This window comes from Nicotiana attenuata, unplaced genomic scaffold (genome assembly GCF_001879085.1).
Source record: "Nicotiana attenuata strain UT unplaced genomic scaffold, NIATTr2, whole genome shotgun sequence".
Taxonomy (NCBI): Eukaryota; Viridiplantae; Streptophyta; class Magnoliopsida; order Solanales; family Solanaceae; genus Nicotiana; species Nicotiana attenuata.
Genome location: NW_017673097.1, coordinates 53,569 through 79,088, shown reverse-complemented (window position 1 = coordinate 79,088; position 25,520 = coordinate 53,569). Strand labels below are relative to the sequence as shown.

The window sequence follows — 25,520 nt, the reverse complement described above, 5'->3', positions numbered from 1 at the left end:
TGCACCTTGTATTTACCGATTACAGAGTACAGTTATAGCCCTCGCTAGTGGGAAGGTAGAACTAGCATACCGTTACCGATTTCCCTCGAGTAGGGACTACCGTTATATTTGACTTCTTGCGAAGAAGTCCATAGTTATACCGATTACATGATTCGTTCATTGAAACCTCCCAAAATATGAATATTGATATAATACAGTGGTTATCGAGTTTATTACGGAATTGTCAATCGTATTATACTACAAGAAAAACATGATGAGACTAAAAATTGTTTATTGTTTCTGAAAGGAGCATTTATATAATAATTTCTGCTTAATATACTAGCATATTTTCTGACTTGTCCCCAAATAAAAACGGTTGTGGTTAAGTATTATTACTCACTGAGCTAGCCACTCATTCCCCGCTAATTTTTTTTCCAGAGATAGTAGTTGACGCAGGCGAGGATTTCGTTAATTAGAGCGCACAGGTTGATATTTCTCAGTGAGCCTCGCACTTGTTCGCGTGGGCAGAGATTTTATTTATTGTTATGGTCTTTTCATTGAACTCTTAGAGTCGCTCCATAGTCATTATTTTAGTGTCATGGGTATTCTTTTATATTATAGTCTTATGTTGAGTATTGTTCTCATTTATCAAAGTTGGAGATAAATTAGTATTTCAGTGGTTAGTTGGTGGTTTAGTTATGGTGGAGACTTGTATTGATTGATTGACAAGTTATCAATTGTTTGGTATGATATTAGGATGTTTGGTTGTTGATTTGAGACAGGAAAATTTTTGGGATGGTCCAAAAACAGGGGAAACTTTGTCCGATTTTCTGTAAAATTACCGATGAGGCTTACTTGGGAGCACTTGCTCCTAAGCGCCGGTCACAATCCTAAATTGAGTCGTGACAAAGTTGGTATCAGAGCCAGGTTATTCTTGTGACTAATGGAGCACACTTCGGTAGTAGAATCTCAATTATGGTTATGTAGCCGGCCATTCCCATAATCGTGATTCTGCGAGGGCGTGATAGGATGTTTCTTGTCTTTCTTCCTTATTCCTCCGTACGTGTATGGCGATTAGGGTCAAATAACTGAATCTATCATTACTTATCCTATTTGTGTATGGCTCGGACCAATTACCCTATAATAGAATTTTCCTAGTGGTTCAAACTTCAAAGACATCAAATTTCGGCAATGGACATGCAGCCATCTCCAAGCAAAGATATGCTACATAAGTAGTATACAAGACCAGTGAAAGGTTCATTGTACCATATGAGGTGCTTTCTGATAAGATGCGTAATAGAAAATTTATATTAGTCCACCACTACAGCGATAGAGGAGTGCTATCACAAAAAGGTACTTACCTCCATGAAAAAAATGAAAAAAAAATTGAGATCTTCATGGAGGTAATAGATAAACATGAGAAGAATGAGCAACAGAATAGGGGCTCTAAAGTCCTCATGCACCTAGAAGATTATGGGGACCAACAAAATATTCTTAATAAAGTTCCTAAAGTTGAAACTACTAAGTTTACTATTTCTGATAGTTCAAAGGATCCTTAAAGGTTTTAGTAAAATACTTACCACGTTATGAGCCATAGGATCTTTTATGAAGAGGTCTATGGAACATGCAATTTTTAGACTAGAGAACATGATGAATACATGAAATGCTACTGTACTCTTAGAGATGCCAACAAGAGCAACACAACTAATTTGGGAATAAATTTCACTAAAGTGTTTATGAATCACCTCCTTCTTGACAGTTTGTAACGTGAACTTGCCTGCTAGATCATTTAAGAAATTGATTTAGACGTTGGGTATACTTACATATAACACCAAACTTTCTGAGCTGGATACACAAGCAATATCATAAGTTTATAGGCTTGTTGAAAGGTTGGTTAATTATTTAAACAAGACAGTAACTGCGTATATGAAGACATAAACCTATTCTGTAGCAGTTGCACTTACCAGAAAGATTGAAAATATGAACATGATAGGCGGGCAAGAACTCACATAAGAAGATCGAGATTAGAATATCTTTTAATATGGATTTTAATATGAGTCGAAGATTTAAAAATCAAGAATGTTTTGAGATATTAAGCGATCCTTTTCGGGTTGCCACACCTGTGAAAAATTTATAGTAGTTAGACATGTGTTTAAAGCTTTTAAGATTCAAGTTAAGCGAAAAAAAACCTATCTAACCAAGTTGTACTTGATATGGTTGACTCTAACGTACTGAGGGGTATGAATTACTTATCCTCTTACCAAGCTATCCTAGATTATTATGGAAAGACTATTAAGTTTTTTTGAACTTTAAAAGCCAGTTTTGTCCAAAAAAAAGGGATTATAGGTTTTAGAGATGAGCAAAGTATATATTTTTAAGGCTTAATAGTTATAAAAGGAATTGTTTAGGTCTAATAGATACGATAAGGGGCACAAGAGAAGAAACACTTAGTTTGAGGAAAAAAAATCATAATGAGATATTCTCTAATGTACTCCTAAGGATTTACTAGGACTACCTTCAATATGAGAAATAGACTTCGGTATTGAGTTGGCACCTAACACGCAAACTATATTATATGGCACCAACATAGTTGAGAGAGCTAAGTGAACAATTGCAAAACCTATTGAATAAGAGTTTTATCATACCGAGTGTTTCACCATGGGGAGCACCCAATATTGTTGGAAAAAGAGAGAGAGAGGGGGGAAATAGGTCCGTAAGAATGTAAATCGACTACATACAATTGACTAAGATAACAATATGCAATATGTACTCATTGTCTCGTATAGATATGCAATATGTACTCATTGTCTCGTATAGATAACTTGTTTGATTAGTTACAAGGATCCTCCCACTTTTAAAAGATTGATCTTTAGTTTGGTTATCATCAACTTAGAATAAGAAAGGAAGATATTTCGATGTAAGCCTCTAGACACACGTAACAATTATGTAGTACGTTACGTTATANNACTTTACATATTAACACCCAACTTTTCTCAGCTGGATACGCAAGCAACATCTAAGTTTAGAGGCTTGTTGAAAAGTTGGTTAATTTTTTAAACAAGGTAATAACTGCATATATGAAGACTTAAACCTATTAGCAGTTGCACTTACCAGAAAGATTGAAAATATGGACATGATAGGCGTGTAAGAGCTCACATAAGACGATCGAGATTAGAATATCTTTTAGTATGGATTTTAATATGAGTCGAAGATTTAAAAATCAAGAACATTTTGAGATATTAAGCGATCCTTTTCAGGTTGCCACATCTGTGAAAAATTTATAGTAGTTAGACATGTGTTTAAAACTGTTAAGATTTAAGTTAAGATATGAAAACCCTAGCTAACCAAGTTGTACTTGATATAGTTGACTCTAACGTACAGACGAATATGGATTAATTATCTTCTTACCATGCTACCCTCAATTACAATGGAAAGACTATTAGGTTTGGTGAACTTTAAAAGCTAGTTTCGTCCAAAAAAGGGATTATAGGTTTTAGAGACGAGCAAATTATATATTTTGAAGACTTAATGGTTATAGAAGAAAGGTTGTTTGGATCTCGTAGATATGGTAAGGGGCACAAGAGAAGAAACGCTTAGTTTGAGAGAAAAAAAGTATCATAATGAGAGATTCTCTAATGTATTCCTAAGGATTTACTAGGACTACCTCCAATATGAGAAATAGACTTCGGTATTGAGCTAACACCTCACATATAAATTATATAATATGAAACCAACGGAGTCGAGAGGGCTAAGTGAACAATTGCAAAACCTATTGAATAAGAGTTTTATCATACCGAGTGTTTCACCATGGGGAGCACCCAATATTATTGGAAAAAAAGAGAGAGGGGGGAAATAGGTCCGTAAGAATGTAAATCAACTACATACAATTGACTAAGATAACAATATGCAATATGTACTCATTGTCTCGTATAGATAACTTGTTTGATTAGTTACAAGGATCCTCCCACTTTTAAAAGATTGATCTTTAGTCTGGTTATTATCAGCTTAGAATAAGAAAGGAAGATATTTCGATGTAAGCCTCTAGAACCCAGTACAAATATTATGAGTTACTTGTAATGCCTTTCGAACTCGCCAATTCTCTACCCGCATTCATAGATATAATGAATATGGTGTTTAAGTTGTTTCTGGAAAAAAAAAAGTATCATGGTCTTTATTTATGATATTAAGTATATTCTTGTAGCTATAAAGAACACGAAGAATTACTTGAAAAAAAAAACTGTGTTATAGATACTACCGAAAAATTAGCTTTTTTACCAAGTTTTTGAAGTGTGAACTTTAGCTAGACTCGGTGGTATTCATAGGACACACGATATGTAAGAATGAAATTATGGTAGATTCTGAGAAGATAGAAGCACTTCCTAAATGGCCGAGACCCGTTTCTCCTAAAGAGATTGATCTTTTTTTTTTTTTTTGGCTTGACAGGCTACTACAAGCATTATTTGTATAGGATTCCTCTAGAATAGTACCACTACTCACCAAGTTAACATAGAAAGTCACCAAATTTCAGTGAATGTAGGAATGTAAGACGAGATTCCAGAAGCCCCAGGGCATGTTTGGCAAGCATACCAGTGTTATTCTTATTCCAATAGGCTCTAGAGGATTCACGATGTTCTGTGATACTTCGAGGGTAGGATTAGGATATTTTCTCATGCAGAATAGTCCTGTAATAGCTTATGCTTCAATAAAGTTGAAGAAGCCCAAGTTGGATGATGCCACTCATGAGTTGGAGACGGTCACAATGGTATTTCCATTTAGGATTTAGAGATACTATTTATACGAAGAAATCTATGAGATTTACACATAGTACAAGAGCCTGAAGCACATTTAAAATCACAACAAATAATAATATTTATCAATGCTGANTATTAATATTTATCAATGCTGATGGAGGGAATTACTGAAGATATAACTGTACTATTTTGTATTGTATGGGAAATGTAAAATATTATGGCTTATGCAAAAAAAAAAGATTAAAAAAAACATGGGTAATTTGGCGCATATAGTTCGTGTAAGATACTTTTGTAAAAAGATGCGCATAGACTAGAAGGTACACTCAGTGTGAATAAAAAAAATTCAAAGACATTATTGGCTATTGGTCGACTGATGTAGAGTGCATAAAGGCTAGTCAATACGAGGATGAGCGATTGTTCAAGTACCGAGATTAGTTTTTAGCTAGTAAAAGCGAGGATATGATTGTTAATAATGATGGTATTCTCTAACTAGGTAATCAATTATGTGTAGCAAACATATATGGGTTGAGACAGGTTATTTGTGATGGAGCTCACAACTCTATATACACTATATATCGCAAGTCAATAAGATGCAATATGACTAGAAAAAAAAGGATTGGTTGGAAAAGAAAAAAAAAGAAATAAAAAAAGAATAATTTGTTAACTTTGGTTCTAACTATTTGACATGTCGGCATGTTAAGGCAAGCACTTGCGACTCACAGGCCCACTACAACAACACAAGATTCTGAAGTAGAAACGCAATAGAATTACAATACATATATGTCTAAATTATCTAAACCATTAGAGGTATGATTATATGTGGGAAAGTTGTAAATTGGCTTACATAGTAAGCATGTTTCTTGCTAGTCAAAACTCTTATAGTAAGGAAAATATGCACAAATATACATGAATGAAAAAATTATCTGACTCAATAGAGCTCTATTGTCCATCTCTGATAGAGGATCACAATTCACTTCACAATTTGGAAATCTTTTCAAGAGACGTGGAGTACACGAGTAGATCTTAGTACTAGTTTTATCACACGCAAATGCAAAGTCCGAATTACTATACAGATCTTCACGGATATGTTGAGAGATTGCATTCTTGAGTTTGGAGGTTGTTGGAATGCCTATCTATCTTTAGCTGGATTTCCCTACCATAATAACTTTCAGTCCAACATTCAAATGGCACCATACGAGGCATTGTATGGTAAGAGATGTTGTTCTCCTATCGATAGTTTGAATCTAGTGAGACTAACTTATGAGGACCTGGCTAGTACAAGAAGCTATTGACAAGGTCGAATTGATCAGGCAAAAAAATAAAATTGCTCACAACTAAAAGCAAACAAAAGTTTTAGCTGGTAAAAGGAAAAAGGACTTGGAATTTCTAGTTGGAGGTCGAGTTTTACCATGTATGTCTCCCATGAAAGGTGTAGTGTGATTAAAAAAAGGAAATTAAGTCCTAAATTTTATAAGACCGTACAAGATAGTTGAACGAGTAGGAGCTGTGGCATATCGTTTGGCACTTCCTCCTGAATTATCTTTTATTCATCGAGTGTTTCATGTCTCAATGCTAAGAAAATGTATATCAGAAAAGTTTTATGGAGAAATCATACTGTTGTGGATGAAAAGTTTTCTTACAAGGAGGAGCCGATGGCTATTGTGGATAGACATATAAGAAACCTACGTTCAAAAGAAATAGAATTCGTAAACGTCTTATGGAGAAATCATACTGTTGAAGAGGCTACTTGGGAACTGGAAGATGCTATGCGAGTCAAGTACCCTCATATGTTTCAAACAATAAGTATGGACTTGTTTTAAATTCGGGGACCGAATTTCCTAAGGTGGTGAGAATGCAATACCCCATGTTTAGATAGGGCATATTAGTCTTTTAACATAACTTAACCCAAAAACAAATAATAATAACAAAAGATGAATTAGGGCCAAGCCACTACGTTAGCAGAAGAAAAAGGGATAGGGGCAAAGTAATGGAGTTCCGCAGAGGCAAACTCACAGGAGTAATCGAAGGGAACGACGAGGTGGGTCTTCTTCTTTCTAGCGAAGGGATTCTCGAAGCAGGAGGACAAATTAGGTAATTAAATTCCAAATTTTTCCATGGTAATCTATCAGGGAGTCCCTTTACTCAATGCCTAACATATTATTAGTTATTATTTCACTAATTAAGGGTAGAAACAAGACTAACAACTTAAGATATTCTTTTATAACAAATAATGAATTCCTATTAAATTGACTGAAAAATCTTTTAGGTTATACCGACACTCTAATGTACAAGCTAGAAATATTTTAGTACAAGTATTAATTGAGGGGAAGAATACAGGTTTTGTGCAAACGAATAAAATTTTTGTTTCCATATACAAATAGTTGGATAGATCGCAATGTAAGAACAAATAGAGAATCACTACTCGGTTCCAAAGGAATAAAAACGGGGGAATTAATCTGATATGAAGTATCGGACAAGCTATGTTGGAATTCACGGAGTTAATACATAGATTGGTTTTGTTACAAGTAGGTAGTTGAAGAAGTTGAACAAAGTGTTCGAGGTGGCACATTGGGCATTCCTGCACAAGTATGGTGAGTAGTAATCTTACCACAATTTATATTTTCATAACCTGCATGGTTTATATATGATTTTGAAAATAAATGTGTTAACGATGCTTTGAAATTGCATGTGGGACAAGTCCTTTACTTGATATGGTACCGAACAGTTTACTTGAGATGTTTACCAGTTAATCTAAATATTTTTACCGTTACTGGATATGTTTTACCGTTACTTGAGATGTTACAGTTATTTGAATTATTCTCACTGTTACTAGACATGTTTTACTGTTACTTAAGACATGATTACCGTTACCGAAATAAAATTACAAGATTTGATAAGAAACGATATGCCCTTTATTATTTTCAAAATGCTTTTGTACGAGTATCTACTGTTTACAAGAAAGAGTATAAATGGGAGGAGACTTTGAAGGATCCCGTAGATAACGGCGGGGTCGTTAGACCTGGTGCACCTTGTATTTACCAATTACAGAGTACAGTTATAGCCCACGCTAGTGGGAAGGTAGAACTAGCATACCGTTATCGATTTTCCTCGAGTAGGGACTACCGTTATATTTGACTTCTTGCGAAGAAGTCCACAGTTATACCGATTACATGATTCGTTCATTGAAACCTTCCAAAATATGAATATTGATATAATACAGTGGTTATCGAGTTTATTACGGAATTGTCAATCGTATTATACTACAAGAAAAACATGATGAGACTAAAAATTGTTTATTGTTTCTGAAATGGGCATTTATATGATAATTTCTGCTTAATATACTAGCATATTTTCTGACTTGTCCCCAAATAAAAACGGTTGTGGTTAAGTGTTATTACTCACTGAGCTAGCCACTCATTCCCCGCTAATTTTTTTTTCCAGAGACAGTAGTTGACGCAGGCGAGGATTTCGTTAATTAGAGCGCACAGGTTGATATTTCTCGGTGAGCCTCGCACTTGTTCGCGTGGGCAGAGATTTTATTTATTGTTATGGTCTTTTCATTGAACTCTTAGAGTCGCTCCATAGTCATTATTTTAGTGTCATGGGTATTCTTTTGTTATTATAGTCTTATGTTGAGTATCGTTCTCATTTATCAAAGTTGGAGATAAATTAGTATTTCAGTGGTTAGTTGGTGGTTTAGTTATGGTGGAGGCTTGTATTGGTTAATTGACAAGTTGTCAATTGTTTGGTATGATATTAGGATGTTTGGTTGTTGATTTGAGACAGGAAAATTTTTGGGATGGTCCAAAAACAGGGAAAACTCTGTCCGATTTTCTGTAAAATTACCGATGAGGCTTACTTGGGAGCACTTGCTCCTAAGCGCCGGTCACAATCCTAAATTGGGTCGTGACAGTATATAATATAACTTTTAAGCCAATAAAAAATAACAATAATGATAAAAAAGAAAATATAGGAGGGCGGGTCTTCTCTTTCACGGGAAATGGGGTGGGGATGTAATGTTTGGAAGAGTTTTAATTATTTCACTTTATACTTCTGCTTCCTGTTATGCTTGAATTGAAAAGGATATCATACTCTTAGGATATGAAATAAGCACAGCACCTATTTCCACTGGAATAAAATGATGACTTGGGAAGAAGGTGCCATCAAATCATCCTCTTTAGCCCAGTCGATCTGCCTAGGATATTTGACAGATACCATCTTTTGAGAGTCAACTAGCTAGACAGAGAATGGAGATATATTTGGAAGATCTTTCTTGTAAAACAGAAAAGGTTATGAAATAGGGGATTTGTCTTTGTTATAGGCACTTGAAATTGTATATTTTTAGCTGAGAGGAAAACAGAACATAGCTTCATGTCTTTTCCTGCTACCTTATGTATTGAGTTAATGCATCATTATATTAAGTAACTGCCTAAATCCTAAATGATAAAATGATTCCTTCATGTATCCCAAAGGCTTGATGAAGAGTTCAGTTGAGCATTCACCTCCGTGGAACTCTAGGGTCTTGCAAGGTCAAGAAAAAGCTGTAAATGCTTATGAAGAGAATGCCTTGAGACGACCTCATGATTTGCGTCAACCACCACAGCGAAAGCTTAGATGGAGGCCAGGACAAGTTAGATTGGAGAATCAGCAGCATAATTATATTCTTGATCCGTGGTTAGACTTTATTGGAAAGGAAGTTCATGGCACAAGTCCTTCCAGTAATGGATTTTCCAATTTACAGTCTTCAAAAATACCATCCTTTGCAAGTGAATCTTTGTCTATTCCAAAGATTGTCGATTACAGAAATTCAAATTCTAAAGGTAATGTAGAGTCAGAAGTTATGGGGATCCAACCCACTGGTGGAAGCAAATTAAAGCTATTTGGAGTGGATATACTAAATGGTCTTGAGTCCACTTCCCCACATGGAAGTGAACTTGCACATTTTGGTGCTTTTCCAGCAGCTTCTGAGACCGTTAATTTTCTGGAACAGAGTAAAAACACTTCTGGCGATTCAGACACCCAATGCAGGGAAAGCATTATTCGCAGTTGCACAAAGGTAATTTGGATTCCGTTTTTAATCAACATTATTAACATTATACAATTCCGAGAAGAGTTCAGCCTTTGATAAATTTTAAACACGTGAACAGCTGTCTTTGTCTGAAGTCTTTTTTATCCCTTCTCCTTTTAGGTACTCAAGTATGGATGTGCTCTTGGAAGATCTATAGACATGTCACGTGTAAAGGGGTATGGGGAACTCATTTCTGAACTCGACAAGCTGTTTGGATTTGAAGGGTCTCTTCTGGATGGTAGCAAGGATTGGTATGTAACCTATCAAGATAGCGAAGGAAACACAAAGTTACTTGGAGATTATCCTTGGTCGTCAGTATTAAATCCAACTTAGTTCATTTATAATGTTTCTTTCCATGAATCTTGATTATAATCTTATTTCAAACTAACATGCAGCGATTTCCAGGCCATGGTGCGAAAGATGTTTATTTGTTCAATAGGAGCTGATTACCTGGCTGACAGAAGCTTCTGAAACTAAATAGTTAGCTCACTTTCATCTCTTCAACTGAAAAAAATGCTTAGGGATCACATAGTCAATCACATTGATCTTTTCGGGTCACATACTCATAAAACACTGATCTACTAGTATGTATCAGAAAAAAGCAAACTGAATTATTTGCCTGTTAAGTTGATGTATTTTATGAATATCTTCTGTGAAGCGGGAGCTTATACCTCCATGCTTGATAAATAATGTGGGATGACACCTTTTGCCATCATCTTTATGTATTTGGTGAGGAATAAATGCATCTATCGTAATCACTAAAGTGTAGAAGTGTAATTGGTGTTTCTCTTTCTGCAACTGGTCGATATTAGCCACACTTCAAAACTGAGGGCCACTTCACTCGGAGAAAACTTACTCGCACATGTATTTGCACCAAGCAAATTAATGCACGACATGTCTATTGTAAATCCATGAATTCCATTAGATTATTCATTCTAATTAAGCACATGAACCATAAATTGTTATAATAAGACCATTCTATCAATCCTTTATTATGAAACAACTGATGAAGGACCAAGCGATCCCTTTTCCTTCACAAACATTTATCTCTTAACCTTGATTAAATACATTTAGGGTTAATTATTTGATTTGGTGTAAACGTCAGGTGTAAAAACTTTCCCACTTAACAATCTCCTGTCTGATGACAAATTTCTGCATGCCAAGAGTTGGTCCAGTTTTTTTTGGTCAACTTGCAATATTTTTTGTGGCAATATCTTCGATTTACGAGTACCAACTACTAATGTTATTAGTCCCGATCAGACGTGGGAAAGTTAACTTTTATAGGAGGTGAAACCTCCGTCTACCACCAGGTTTTGGCCACTAATATACTTGGCATCATCATTGGCCAAATATAGAGCAGCATTGGCCACATCAATTGGCTCAGAGTAGGCTCCTTTCAACTCACTTGAACGATACAACATGTTAACAGGAACTTGAGGATCCACTCCAGGGTAATACGCTTTCACCTCATCAATATAAAACGGTGTTGGAATTGCAAAGGGCGATATGCAGTTGATTCTGATCCCGTTCTTGCATAGTTCTGCTGTTACGGATCTCATGATTTCGATCGCGCAGGATTTGGGTTGAATATGTGGCGCCTGTGACGCTAGCCGTGCACAAAATGGAACCAGTTTGCCGTGTGATCATCACTCGAGCTGCGTGCTTAATTTCTGCCGCCATCCCTCTAACGTTGATAGCCATGACTTGGTCGAACGCATTGAGGCAGGGGCGGCTCAGTAAGCCAAACTTTAACTAGGGCCTTAAGCTTCTTGTTACAAACAAAAAATATCATATATAATTTCATTTGAAGTTTATTTTCTAGCTTTTTGAATGTAAATTATTAATAATGTGTTTATAATCAATTTCTATTAATTTAGTTATAGTCTATTGATTAGGATCATATATGTTTCTAGGAATACAATTTTTCAATTTATTTAGAATTTCCATATGTTCTTGAGGATCTATGCTAGATTTCTCATCAACTTCTTCTCCTTCTTCGATTTTATTACCGTGTAGCTCAATTATATTGATGATTTTTCATCCACCATAAATTCTTTCATATTTTCTTCTTTAGAATTTTTCTTATTTGATAAAAATTTATCAAAGGTTCCTTTTTGGCATTTTAAACACCCAGATTTATTTTTTCTAGTTGATATATTAAAATTTCAATAAAATAACTAAAAAGACAATCTATGCTCACACATAAAAAGTATAAAAAAACTAACAAATTTTAGATGTAAAATAATAAAATATAGAACAATCAAACCGAGCTCACCAAATAGATAACTTGAATATGTGATACACTATCGATGCTTCAATACTCTTGATGCAACTACAGAAAACTTGAGAACAAACAAAAGAGTTTGACAATTGATTTTTTCCTCTCTTGCTTTTTAGAATAGTTTATGAGATAGTGACTTAGCGAGACTTGGAATCTTTATGTCAAATGAAATATAGAGGAGCAAAAGTGAATATATTTTTGAAGAGAAAGGTAATAAGAGACAAAATGATGTGGGCTAATGGTGATTGTGTATAAATAAGACAAAATGGGGAGTGAATCCCAAAAATATTGTGTTAGTTTACCAATTTTTCTCCAACGGTCCAATCTTTCCTTTTTTTTTTTTCATGAAAATTGTACCCTTGTTTTTTCTTCCAAATACTTAATATTCTTACAGAAAAATTGATACCTATAGGAAATTTCCAGGGCCCCACCATTGGGCCACCCCTGATCGAGGTCGAGGTCGGCATGTTCCATGGAGTACGGCTGCAACACGTACATATAGGGAGGGCTTAAGAATATATAAATAAGTGTAAGTTCTATGGACGTGTAATATTTATACATTTAAATTATTGTGGATTAAGTCTGTATGATAAACTTCAGAAATAGATAAGCTGATAAACTTTAGTATAATTAACATGTTATCACTGTATGGGTCCACATTTGACCGACCACGACTGACGACGAGTACGACGACTGACGAGGCCTCCTTAAAGTGACGTTCTAAAGAGGACGACCCTGAAACAGACAAAGACTAGACGACCCTTGTAGTAGAGTATAGCCATTAGGGGACATCAGGAATATTCCTTGAAATATTCCTTGCATTTTGTTTTGTACAGTTTAGAAGAGTTTCTCTATGAGTATAACTAGGGGAATATAACCTTGTAAGGAAGGGGGATTTTTGGTGGAAACATTATTATTGGCGAATAGACGTAAACCTTGTAATCTACCTTCTCTTTTTCTATCAATCTTTCTAGAGATTATTACCCTCAGCTAAGATTTACCCCTTCATTTTTGATTGATTTGTTCAAAAAGTTTTAATACCTTTGAGTCAAACAATTTGGCACTGTTTGTGGGAATTTCTATAGCTGAAATCGTAGTTTTCATCTAGATTCTCGAAAGTAATAATCACTTTTCTTCAGTTTCATAAAAACCAGCAATGGCGGGAAAGGGAGAAGCGAGGCTAAAGGCAGTAGTGGATGTCACGAACAACCTCCCGAATTCCCTAACGAAGCCAGTGGAGAAGACAATGAGAATGCAACACCAAGTGTTACACCGGAGGGGGAGATCTTGCCTTCTCCGCACGGAGATCTAACGATCTTGCGCGAGAGGAGAACATCAACATCCGCGGCAGGAGAAACGCCGTCGGCCGTCAAAAAGCTACTAGAAGAATGGCTGGAAAGTACCTTGAGCAACATGCTCGAGAAACCCGCTCAGAGAGACACCGAAGACACGTCACCCGCAGAAACCGCAGCTGCTGCCGATGAGCCAGACGCTACACGAACAGGTAACACCCGTACTATTATCGATACGGGCAACGATACACTCACAGCCATCTTAAAGAAAATGGAAGAGATGGAAAGTGAGAACAAAATACTCCGCGACCAGATGAAAGAACACCGGGAGAGAGTTGATAAAATACCAGGCACTCCAAAGTTATTACCAAAATGCGATCTAGGCCGATTCGTCGAACAACCATACAGCGAAGGGGCAACTCCCCATTCTATTCCAAATAGCTTCAAAATGCCACCATACCTGAAAATATACGATGGGACTACGGACCCAGAGGATCACTTAATCCATTATGTTACCGCAGTAAAAGGTAGTGATCTATCAAAAGAACAGGTATCGTCTGTGCTGCTAAAAAAGTTCGGCGAAACTCTGACGGGGGAGCATTGACATGGTATTCCCAACTACCAGCACGATCGATATCGACGTTCGAGGAGATGGCGGATAAATTTACTACCGCTCATGCGGGAGCAAAGAAGGCCGAGGCTAGGGTTAATGATATCTTCGCCGTCAGGAAAACGATAGGCGAGGGACTTCGGGATTTCCTAGCCCGATTCAATAGAGTGAGGATGAGCCTACTGAACGTGTCAGAAGGGATGGCAGTAGCAGCCTTTCAAAACTTAAGCAGGAACGGATCAAAGGCAACCAAAAAACTACTCAGTAGACTCATGAAGTACCCCCCTACACGTGGGAAGAGATCCACAACGCCTATTGCGCCGAAGTGAGGGCAGACGAGGATGACCTGAACGGCCTGCTTCAGCGATTAACATCAGTACAGTGAGAGCCAAGGAGAGATCGACGTAACGACGGGCAAAAGGATCAATTACCACGTTTCAATTGAGAAAGGCATCAACCCTATATCCGAACATCCAATCCACCCCCTCCACGACACGCGGATGTCGCGCCCTGACACACTGCATCCCTCCGCAACAAAACAGGTATGCCTCCACAACTATCTGCTCATAACTTTTGTGTTTCCCCTTCAGAAATAGTGTACGCACTGGAAAAACTGGGCACGAAGGTGCAGTGGCCGCAAAAGATGAAATCGGATCCAAGCACCACGAGGTCGAACGTCCTGTGTGAATTCCACCAGGAGAGAGGACACAAGAACGAAGATTGCATAGGTCTGCGACAGGGGTATCTGAAAGAACTGCTAAGCGATAAAGGACGGGCCAACTTCGCTCGAGGGCGCGATCAACCTCAAGGACCTCCAAAGCCACCATCACCGGCTCGCACCATACAAATGATCATTGGCGGTGGCGACAATGCGGTGATCAACCATGTAAAATTCACCACCACACATAAACGCAAACGGACAGTTGCACACGAACGGTATGACGACCTCGAAGACAGTATCATCTTTGATAAGTCGGATGCCGACAGTTTGTCTTTCCCTCACTATGATGCTTTGGTTATAACGTTACGCATCGCGGATACCAATGTAAAAAGAATAATGGTGGATGATGGAAGCGGCGCATGTATTATTCACCCACGAGTTCTCATGAAGATGAGACTCGAGGATAAAATAATACCGCATTACATAACACTAACGGGTTTTAATAATTCAGTAGAGCGGACATCTGGAGTAATAGTGCTATCTGTCCTGGCAGGAGGGGTTACCCTGGAAATGACATTCCACGTCATGAACCAGGAAACGGCCTATAACGCCATCATAGGACGACCATGGATACACGCCATGCGAGCCGTCCCTTCAAGCTTCTATCAAGTAATCAAATTTCCCACCCCTTGGGGGACATTCAGCATCCGAGGCGAGCCACGTACCGCCCAGGAATGCTATCAGATCGCCCAAGATTGCACACACACCAAACAACTAAAGGGGGCAAGTGCGGAAGCATAGCAATCGGCCATGTCGGGAACCAAACCCGATGTACAAGTAGAGGCCATCAAAGACCCGGACATCGTAGAGGCTTGCAAGGCAACCATAGAAGATCTCGATCCCGTCCAATTGGATAACACCGATAGCACAAAAAGGCTTATATCGGGCATAACCTCTCAAATCCAGGTAAGTATCGTGAGTTTTTAACTAACAACTCCGATTTTTTTGCTTTCTCCCACTCAGATATGCCAGGAATCCCAAGGGATATCGCCACACACAGGCTAAATGTCGATCCATTTTATCCGCCGGTATGGCAAATAAGGAGAAAATTTAATGCCGCAATCAATGAGGCGGTCAGCGAGGAGGTTGATAAATTACTCGCCAACGGTTCCATCAGAGAATCGAAATACCCCAGTGGATCACCAATGTGGTCATGGTCAAAAAGAAGAACGGGAAATGGCGAATGTGTGTTGACTTCACTGATCTAAACAAAGCATGCCTGAAGGACTCTTTTCTGTTACCTCACATCGACCAACTTATCGTTGCAACAACGGGGCACGAACTGATAAGCTTCTTAGACGCCTACTCCGGATATAACCAAATTCTAATGGCTGAAGAAGATTAAAAAAGACCACTTTCATCACTCATCAAGGAACGTACTGCTATAAGGTGATGACATTCGGGCTCAAGAATGCAGGGGCCACATATCAAAGGTTAGTCACCAAAATGTTCAAAGAACAACTAGGTAAGGCCATGGAGGTTTACATCGATGACATGCTAGTGAAGTCGATGAAGAAAGAGGATCAAATTGGTCATGTGAAGGAAGCCTTCAAGATATTAAAGCAGTACGGGATGAAACTGAATCCCGAAAAATGCGCCTTCGGCGTAACTTCATGAAAGTTCCTTGGTTTCCTAGTGTCACAAAGGGGAATCAAGGTCAACCCAGATCAAATCCGGGCCATCGATGCAATACCAAAGATACTGACCAGCAAAAAGCAGGTGCAGAAATTAACAGGGCGAATAGCCGCCCTATCAAGATTCATTTCACGATCCTCGGATAGATGCCACAAATTCTTCAATGTGCTAAGGAAGGATCACGGGCGGCAACGGAACGAAGAATGTGTCGACGCCCTGAGAAAACTGAAAACGTACCTATCCTCGCCACCCCTGCTCGTCAAAGCGGACCCAGGTGAATGTCTACTTGTGTATCTGGCAGTTTCCGAAGTTGCGGTAAGCGCAGTCTTGGTCCGTGAAAATAAAGGTACGCAGTCTCCGATTTACTATATCAGCAAAACCTTAATCGATGCCGAAACAAGGTACCCTCACCTTGAAAAACTAGCTCTGGCATTGGTCGTAGCTTCACGGAAGCTTAGACCGTACTTTCAATGTCACCCCATAAAGGTGGTGACAACCTTTCCCCTAAGAGGTATCCTACACAAACTCAAACTATCGGGTAGACTAGCCAAGTGGGCCATATAACTAAGCGAGCACGACATAACGTACCAACCGTGAACTGCCATTAAGTCGCAGGTGCTCGCCGACTTTGTTGTTGATTTCAGCACGGAAATATTGCCCGAGGTAGAACATGAAGCACTCCGCACTTCCTCACTTACCGACCTCTAGGTCCTCTACACCGACGGTGCCTCTAATGCCTCGGTAACAGGACTGGGACTCGTCCTCAAAGTCCCTACAGGTGAAGTAATTAGCCAGTGCATACGATGCCCCGAGATGACTAACATCGAGGCCGAGTATGAAGCTGTGATTGCAGGTTTGAAGTTATCCCTCAAATATGGCGCCCGACAACTTGTCCTCCACTGCGACTCTCAACTTGTGGTAAACCAAGTCACCGGGACTTTCCAAATCAAAGAACAGAGACTACAAAAGTACCAGTCAGAAATTCACAAACTACTACCAGAATTCGATGAATGCCGCCTCAACTAAATACCCAGGGCACAGAATATTGAAGCAGATGGCCTCGCCAAACTAGCTGCGGCCACAAAAAATATCAACAAAGAAAACGTGGTCACTCTTCTCTATTCCGCAATTGACCACGTCGAGGTACATTCTATAAACTTAACTTGGGACTAGCGTAACCGCCTCGTAACATATTTGCAGGATGGAATGCTCCCACAAGACAAAAAAGAAGCCAAAAAACTCCGGGTACAGGCAACCCGATACAGCCTCGTAAACGACGATCTCTACAAAAGAACGTTTGGCGGCCCCCTAGCCAAATGTCTTGGGCCAAATCAAACAAGGTGAGTACTGGAAGAAGTACACGAAGGGCACTGCGACGCCCACATAGGGAACCGCGCCCTCGTCCGATGCCTCATCCGCACCGGGTACTACTGGCCCACCATGAAAAAAGAAGCCGCGGACTATGTCAGGAGATATGAACAGTGTCAAAAGTACGCCCCTATGATACATCAAGCAGGGGAACTCCTTCATTCCGTCACTTCGCCATGGCCATTCATAAAGTGGGGAATGGACATAGTCGGCCCCCTCCCAGCAGGACGAGGTAAGGTACGTTTCCTTTTGGTTTTAACTGATTACTTTTCTAAATGGGTGGAAGTAGGTGCATACACTTAGATACATGAGCAGGAGGTCATCGCATTCATATGGAAAAACATAATATACCATTTTGGCATCCCCAAAGAAATCAGCTGCGACAATGGACCTCAGTTCGTCGAAAAGAGAACGACTGAGTTTTTCGAAAAATGGCAGATCAAACGAATACTCTCCACGCCATATCACCTTGCCGCCACTGGCCAAGCTGAATCCTCCAATAAAGTAATACTGAATATATTGAAAAAGAAGCTTGAGGATGCTAAAGGGCTATGGCCTGAACTACTACCGGAAGTATTATGGGCATACCGCACTACGACAAAAACTAGCACAGGGGAAACGCCATATTCACTGGTCTACGGGACTGACGCAATTATACTCGTCGAGCTCGGAGAACCCAGTTTAAGATACTCCAACAAGAGCGGACCAAGCAACGACGAAAGTAGGCTACAGGACCTGGATGAAGTCGAAGAACGGAGAGACATGGCCCACATAAGAATGGTAGCCCAGAAGCAGCAGGTGGAAAGATACTTCAACAAGAAAGCCAAAGTGCGACCACTCAAAGTCGGAGCTACGTCCTCAAGGCTAAAACACAAGCATCGAAAGACCCTAGTGAGGGAAAATTAGGAACATACTGGGATGGACCATACAAAATCATAGCTGCAGCAAACAAAGGAGCATTCCTGTTAGAAACAATGAAGGGAAAACTACTCCAAAACAACTGGAATGTCACCCATCTCAAGTACTTCCACTTCTAAAAGAAGGCGTCACCTAAGTCGTACTCTTTTTCCCTCACCCGGGTTTTGTCCCAATCGGGTTTTCCCGGGGAGGTTTTTAACGAGGCGGCAGAGGAGACGCCTCAAGGATCGAAGTGTTGTTCATTACCTCGACCCGACAACATGATCTCCAGAGCGAAGTAGTGAAGGGACTGGATATAGATAATCAAATCTCCATTGTACGTGCAGAGTCGACATGCGATTCTCACAGGAATTTAATCAAATCTCCATTGTACGTGCAGAGTCGACATGTGATCCTTATAAGTATATAATTAAACCTCCATTGCATGAATAAAGCCGACATGTCTTCCTACGAGAATACGATTAAATCTCCGACAAGAAATGGCCAAGGCCATCGATAAAACATAAGTTCGACCTCGTTCAAACTACGACGGGATTCTACTTCAACGACAGTTCGAAGAAACATCCCAATGGCCAAGGCCATCGACAAATAACATAAGTTCGACCTCGTTCGAACTACGACGAGATCCTAATTCGACGGCAGTTTGAAGCAACATCCCAATGGCCAAGGCCATCGACAAATAACAAAGTTCGACCTCGTTCAAACTACGACGGGATCCTACTTCGACGACAGTTTGAAGGAACATCCCAATGGCCAAGGCCATCGACAAAAACATAAGTTCAACCTCTATCGAACAACAAGGGGATCCTACTTCGACGACAGTTCGAAGCAACATCCCAATGGACAAGGCCATCGACAAAAACATAAGTTCAACCCCGTTCGAACTACGACAGGATCCTACTTCGACGACAGTTCAAAGCAACATCCCAATGGCCAAGGCCATCGACAAAAACATAAGTTCAACCTCGTTCCAACTACGACGGGATTCTACTTCGACGACAGTTCAAAGCAACATCCCAATGGCCAAGGCCATCGATAAAACATGAGTTCGACCTTGTTCAAGCTATGACGGGATACTACTTCGATGACAGTTCGAAGAAACATCCCGATGGCCAAGGCCATTGACAAAAACATGAGTTCGACCTCGTTCGAACTGCAATCGGATACTACTTTGACGACGGTCCGAAGCAACATCCCAATGGCCAAGGCCATCGACATGTACCCCAGATATCATAAACGTTGCAAAGAAGAGCAAATCGACAAAATATATTTTACATTGCGTCAAAATGTTATTTACAATATTCACAAATGGGCTCAAGTACGCCCTCTGCAAAAATCCCAAAACAAAATCAAGTATAAGAAAAGACTACACATCATCTTTGGTGGGGTAAGCATCTTCGTACCACGAGTCCGAAGCAAGATGGTTCGCATCATCAGAATTGATGTCGCCCCCGTCAGGTGTAAGGATCGTACCCGCAAGCCTCATGAGCCGCACGAGCTTCGGTGTGCACGGCCTGAAGCTCCGCCTCAATTGCACTTCCCTCGGCGTGAAAAGCCTTGTGCACATCAAGCCGAGCCTCAACATGGACCCACAGCTCATATAAACAACGAGGCACGACCGGATTGGCTGAGGCACGAGACGTAGAAGGCTGAGAACGTCGGGTTACATCCCCTGCCCTCAACGAGGCCACCTGCTCATTCTGTGCAGATAGCGCTGCTTCCAACTCTTTAACACGCCCTTCAAGCCCCACAACCTTAAGATTAGAGGCCTCTCTTTCCCAAGTCAACTCTGACCTAGAAATACGGAGGGCATCTTCCAAAGACACCATTTCAGAAATAGCTGCCGCCAACTTATCAGCACTAACGTCCAGCTCGCCCTTAAGCCCCTCAATCTCCGCTGCCTTAGCACTTAACTCAGCGGTCAAGTCGGCCACCTTCGCCTGTAAGTCGGCATTCTCAGCCATCACCTCCTACTCACCTCAAGCTCGTCATCCTTCGCCTTGAGGGAAGCCTCGAGTTCACTATTAGGAGCGACAGTTTTCATGAGCTCCTCATCCTGCTCCCTCAACTCTTCGAGCTTACGCTCCAATTGGTCCTCTCGCTATTTGAGCCCCTCGTGAAACAAGTGAAACTCAGGGTCCTAATGATAAATGTCGGCCATCTCTCGATGCTTAGCACAATACTGTTGATTTTTGGACGACATCTTCTCATAAAGGCCCGTCCTTCTCCCCTCCCGATGCTCTTGCTCAAACTCCATCACGAGGGTCTCGCAAAAAAAAAGGAGAAGTTAGAAGCAAAATGCAGAACGACGAACACCACACAAACCCAGCGACAAAAAGGGAAGAAAAGGCACCTACCTGCAAGGCCAAACCGATGACCTTCTGAGGCAACTCAACGTCAAGCATCTCGTTTTCAGGAGCGGCACATAGAGGAGCTAGGCCAGACGCCACTTGCTCGCTGTTTAGCAGCAGGTTGTAGTCCCCCGGGACGACTATATAACGATCAGACCCGTCCATTCTAACCTCCACATGGGTATGGCGACCCACAAACCCATTGATATCCTCTGGGTCGACATTCGAACCTGAGCCGTCACCCTCAACACGACGCCCTCCGACGTTGGATGACGCACCACCTTTGGCAGAGCGCACTGAGCCAGCTCTTTGGTAAACTCCTTCCACTTGGGGAGATCTTCCTGATAAAATGGCGTCCGCCATAAATACGAGCATAGGGGATGTCTGTGACGCCCTGCTTCTATCAACGACCACACCCTTCCCAAGCTCCAGCCTCCTCTTTTTTTCTCGACAACGGCTCGTCCCCGTTAGAGGATTCGTCAAAAGGGTGTGAGGCCGATACTAAAGAAGCCTCCTCTCTCACGACCACGACTCGAGATGGACCTTCTAATTGAATAGGTTTAGGGCTACACTCTCGAACAGGCTCACTAAAAACAAACTGCGTGTCTGCGGTGGCAGCAACTTTTGGAAATGCAGGGACTGGCGCCCTTCGCCTAGAAGCTCCTCGACCTGTCATCATAAAAGGTCATAGCATTAAATAAGCTCACACGACCAACGAAGTAGAAAGGAAGACATTTACCAGAGGGGACTTTTGGGTCGTAACGCTTCATGAAGGCGGGCCAATCTCGAGTCTCTGCTACATGAGGCAATAGACGGGCCACCAATCCCTGATATCCGCAATAGGGCGAGGCGGACGTCCCATAGCTGCAAACGGAAAGCGAGCAAACTTTATAATGAATGTAGAGGAAAGGAGAGTAAAACGAGTGGCGATACTTACGAGCCTCATTCCATCGCTCCGGAAACCTGGCGGCGTCAGAAACGACATGCTCGGTTTTGACAAAGAAATATTTGTGCCAAAACTTGCAATTTTATCGGTCATCAGTCCCGACCAGCAGCCCCTTCGTACCACGGAGCCTCAAGTGCACCATGGTACCTATGTGAAAGCCGGGCATGAACAAATGCAAAAGATGGTGGATGGAAATGTTACACTCTGCCAATTCTGTATACATGGTCAGCAACAGAAGTACCTTGAGCGTATACGGCGAAAGTTGCGCCGGACAAACTTGGTAAAATCTACAGAACTCTTTTGCTAAAGGGAAAAGAGGAAAAGTATAACCAATCATGAAAGGGTACCCATAGAAAGCACAGTACCCGGGTTTATGGACATTTACGTAGTCTCTCCCCGCCGGAACCATCTTTACATGAGTAGGAATGTCGTACTTCACACGAAGAGCATCGATATGAAATTGCTCCATCTTAGAGAATACGTGGGCTGGAGTAGAGGGGGGATCTTTGAGGAAGTCACTTCGAGACAAGGGATGCCTCGGCAGCAGCTCCTCCACCGTAGGAAGGCTGTCACCCTCCTCTACCACCGTATCTTCACCGCCAGAAGGAGGCACCGTGGATAATGGGGTGGCCTCAATAACCTATTCACGAGAACGACAAGACTTTGGCATAATATCGTCCAAAGGGGTATCAACACAGAAAAGAGAAGGAACAAGCTTCGAACGAAGAACGTAAGAAGAAGCAGGAAGGTGTGAAAGAAAAGTCGGAAAAATGAAGGAGGATATCAAGAGAGGAATGGCCAAAAGCTGTTGAAAAAACAAATCCTTCATCTATTTATAAGGTTGGGTGGCGCCAGAATCGAAGCGAAAAGTCACAAAGCAGCGCTAGAATCAAAGCGTCAGGCCATCAACCCCTGCCTCGAAAACGTGCGTAATGATGACGCACGTAAAGATGACATCATTTCCCGGTAAAGTATATTGCCGATATCTTGTTCAGTATGCTGACCTCTCTCCATCGGCCATTTCGTAACGTCACAACGGCTAAAATTTGTCCATAAGAACGCATAGTGTCCGCTCATCGAGGACGTACCCAGACGTGACACCGATAAGCGGAGGGACTAACTATATGTGTCCAAATTTTACCGACCACGACTGACGACGAGTACGACGACTAACCTTGCCTCCTTAATGTGATGCCCTAAAGATGACGACCCTGAAACAGACCAGAGACTAGACGACCCTTGTAGTAGTGTATTGCCATTAGGGGACATCATGAATATTCCTTGCATTTTGTTTTGTACAGTTTAGAAGAGTTTCACTACGAGTATAAATAGGGCAATATAACCTTGTCAGGAAGGGGGATTTTTGGTGGAAACATTATTATTGGCGAATAGACGTAAACCTTGTAATCTACCTTCTCTTTTTCTATCAATCTTTCTAGTGATTATTACCCTCAGCTAAGATTTACCCCTTCATCTTTGATTGATTTGTTCAAAAAGTTTTAATATCTTTTGAGTCAAACAATCACAAGTTAAAATGCATTGAAATCCTTCAAAATTCACATACATACATAAGGAATATTTCACTTTTTTTGGTGCAATGTGTGTGTGTGTGTGTGTGTGTGTATATATATATATATATATATATATATATATATATATTCGCTTTATAAGTTCGACCTCATTCGAACTATGACGGGATCCTACTTCGACGACAGTTCCAAGCAACATCCCAATGGCCAAGGCTATCGACAAAACATAAGTTCAACCTCGTTCGAACTACGACGAGATCCTACTTCGACGACAATTCGAAGCAACATCCCAATGGCCAAGGCCATCGATAAAAACATAAGTTCAACCTCGTTCCAACTACGACGGGATTCTACTTCGACGACAGTTCGAAGCAACATCCCAATGGCCAAGGCCATCGATAAAATATGAGTTCGACCTCGTTCAAACTACAACAGGATACTACTTCGATGACAGTTCCAAGCAACATCCCGATAGCCAAGGCCATCGACAAAAACATGAGTTCGACCTCGTTCGAACTGCGACCGGATACTACTTTGACGACGGTCCGAAGCAACATCCCAATGGCCAAGGCCATCAACAGGCACCCCAGATATCATAAACATTGCAAAGAAGAGCAAATCGACAAAATATATTTTACATTGACTCAAAATGTTATTTACAATATTCACAAATGGGCTCAAGTACGCCCTTTTGCAAAAATCCCAAAACAAAATCAAGTACAAGCAAAGACTACACATCATCCTTGGTGGGGTAAGCATCTTCGTACCACGAGCCCGAAGCAAGATGGTTCGCATCATCAGAATTGATGTCGTCCCTGTCAGGTGTAAGGGGATCGTACCCGCAAGTCGCACGAGTCGCACGAGCTTCGATGTGCACGGCCTGAAGCTCCGCCTCAGTTGCCCTTCCCTTGGCATGAAAAGCCTTGTACACATCAAGCCGAGCCTCAGCATGGACCCACAGCTCATATAAACAACGAGGCACGACCGGATTGGCTGAGGCAGGGGACGTAGAAGGCTGAGAACGTCGGGTTACATCCCCTGCCCTCAACGAGGCCACCTGCCCATTCAGTGTAGATAGCTCTGCTTCCAACTCTTTAACACGCCCTTCAAGCCCCACAACCTTAAGATTAGAGGCCTCCCTTTCCCAGTCAACTCCGACCTAGAAATACGTAGGGCATCTTCCAAAGACACCGTTTCAAAACTAGCTGCCGCCAGCTTATCAGCACTAACGTCCAGCTCGCCCTTAAGCCCCTCAATCTCCGCTGCCTTAGCGCTCAACTCACCGGACTAGTCGGCGTCCTTCGCCTGTAAGTCGGCATTCTCAGCAATCACCCCCTACTCACTTCAAGCTCGTCGTCCTTCGCCTTGAGGGAAGCCTCGAGTTCACTATTACGAGTGACAGTTTTCATGAGCTCCTCATCCCGCTCCCTCAACTCTTCGAGCTTACGCTTCAAACGGTCCTCCCGCTATTTGAGCCCATCATGAAACAACTAAAACTCAGGGTCCTAATGATAAATGTCGGCCATCGCCCGATACTTAGCACAATACTGTTGATTTTTGGGCGACATCTTCTCATAAAGGCCCGTCCTTCTCCTCTCCCGATGCTCTCGCACAAACTCCATGACGAGGGTCTGGCAAAAAAAAGGAGAAGTTAGAAGAAAAACGAAGAACGACGATCACCACACAAACCCAACGACAAAAAGGGAAGAAAAGGCACCTACTTGCAGGGCCATACCGGCGACCTTCTGAGACAACTCAACGTCAAGCATCTCGTTTTCAGGAGCGGCACATAGAGGAGCTAGGCCAGACGCCACTTGCTCGCTGTTCAGCAGCAGGTTATAGTCCCCCGGAACGACTATATGACGATCAGACCCGTCCTTTCTAACCTCTACATGGGTATGACGACCCATGAACTCATTGATATCCTCTGGGTCGACATCCGAACCTGAGCTGTCACCCTCAACACGTCGCCCTCCGACGTTGGATAAAGCACCACCTTCGGCAGAGCGCACTGAGCCAGCTCCTTGGTAAACTCCTTCCACTTGGGGAGATCTTCCTGATAAAATGGCGC

General features: G+C 41.2%; 1 protein-coding gene and 1 pseudogene across 2 annotated transcripts; one reads left to right on the top strand and one right to left on the bottom strand.

Annotated features, from left to right (window-relative positions):
- Positions 1-8,789: 8,789 nt before the first annotated feature.
- On the top strand, positions 8,790-10,527 carry LOC109215440 (auxin response factor 24-like). 2 transcript variants are annotated; one of them, XM_019379509.1, is made up of 3 exons: positions 8,790-9,786; positions 9,919-10,049; positions 10,194-10,527. In XM_019379509.1, exons 1-3 carry the CDS (start codon positions 9,190-9,192, stop codon positions 10,267-10,269), a joined length of 804 nt encoding a protein of 267 aa, XP_019235054.1. In that variant the 5' UTR covers positions 8,790-9,189; the 3' UTR covers positions 10,270-10,527. The 2 variants fall into 2 exon arrangements, with proteins under 2 accessions (XP_019235054.1, XP_019235053.1); XM_019379508.1 differs by having other exon boundaries at positions 9,919-10,109; positions 10,194-10,455.
- A 296-nt stretch (positions 10,528-10,823) lies between these two features.
- LOC109215438 lies at positions 10,824-12,553 on the bottom strand (annotated as a pseudogene).
- Between the last annotated feature and the right edge of the window lie 12,967 nt (positions 12,554-25,520).

Excerpts from the sequence above, each read along its gene's own strand:
- LOC109215440 (XM_019379508.1), top strand. The coding sequence starts at position 9,190 with ATGTATCCCAAAGGCTTGATGAAGAGTTCAGTTGAGCATTCACCTCCG. Across the intron at positions 9,787-9,918 it reads TTATTCGCAGTTGCACAAAG|GTACTCAAGTATGGATGTGC; the intron begins GTAATTTGGATT and ends TTCTCCTTTTAG. Across the intron at positions 10,110-10,193 it reads CTTGGAGATTATCCTTGGTC|CGATTTCCAGGCCATGGTGC; the intron begins GTCAGTATTAAA and ends ACTAACATGCAG.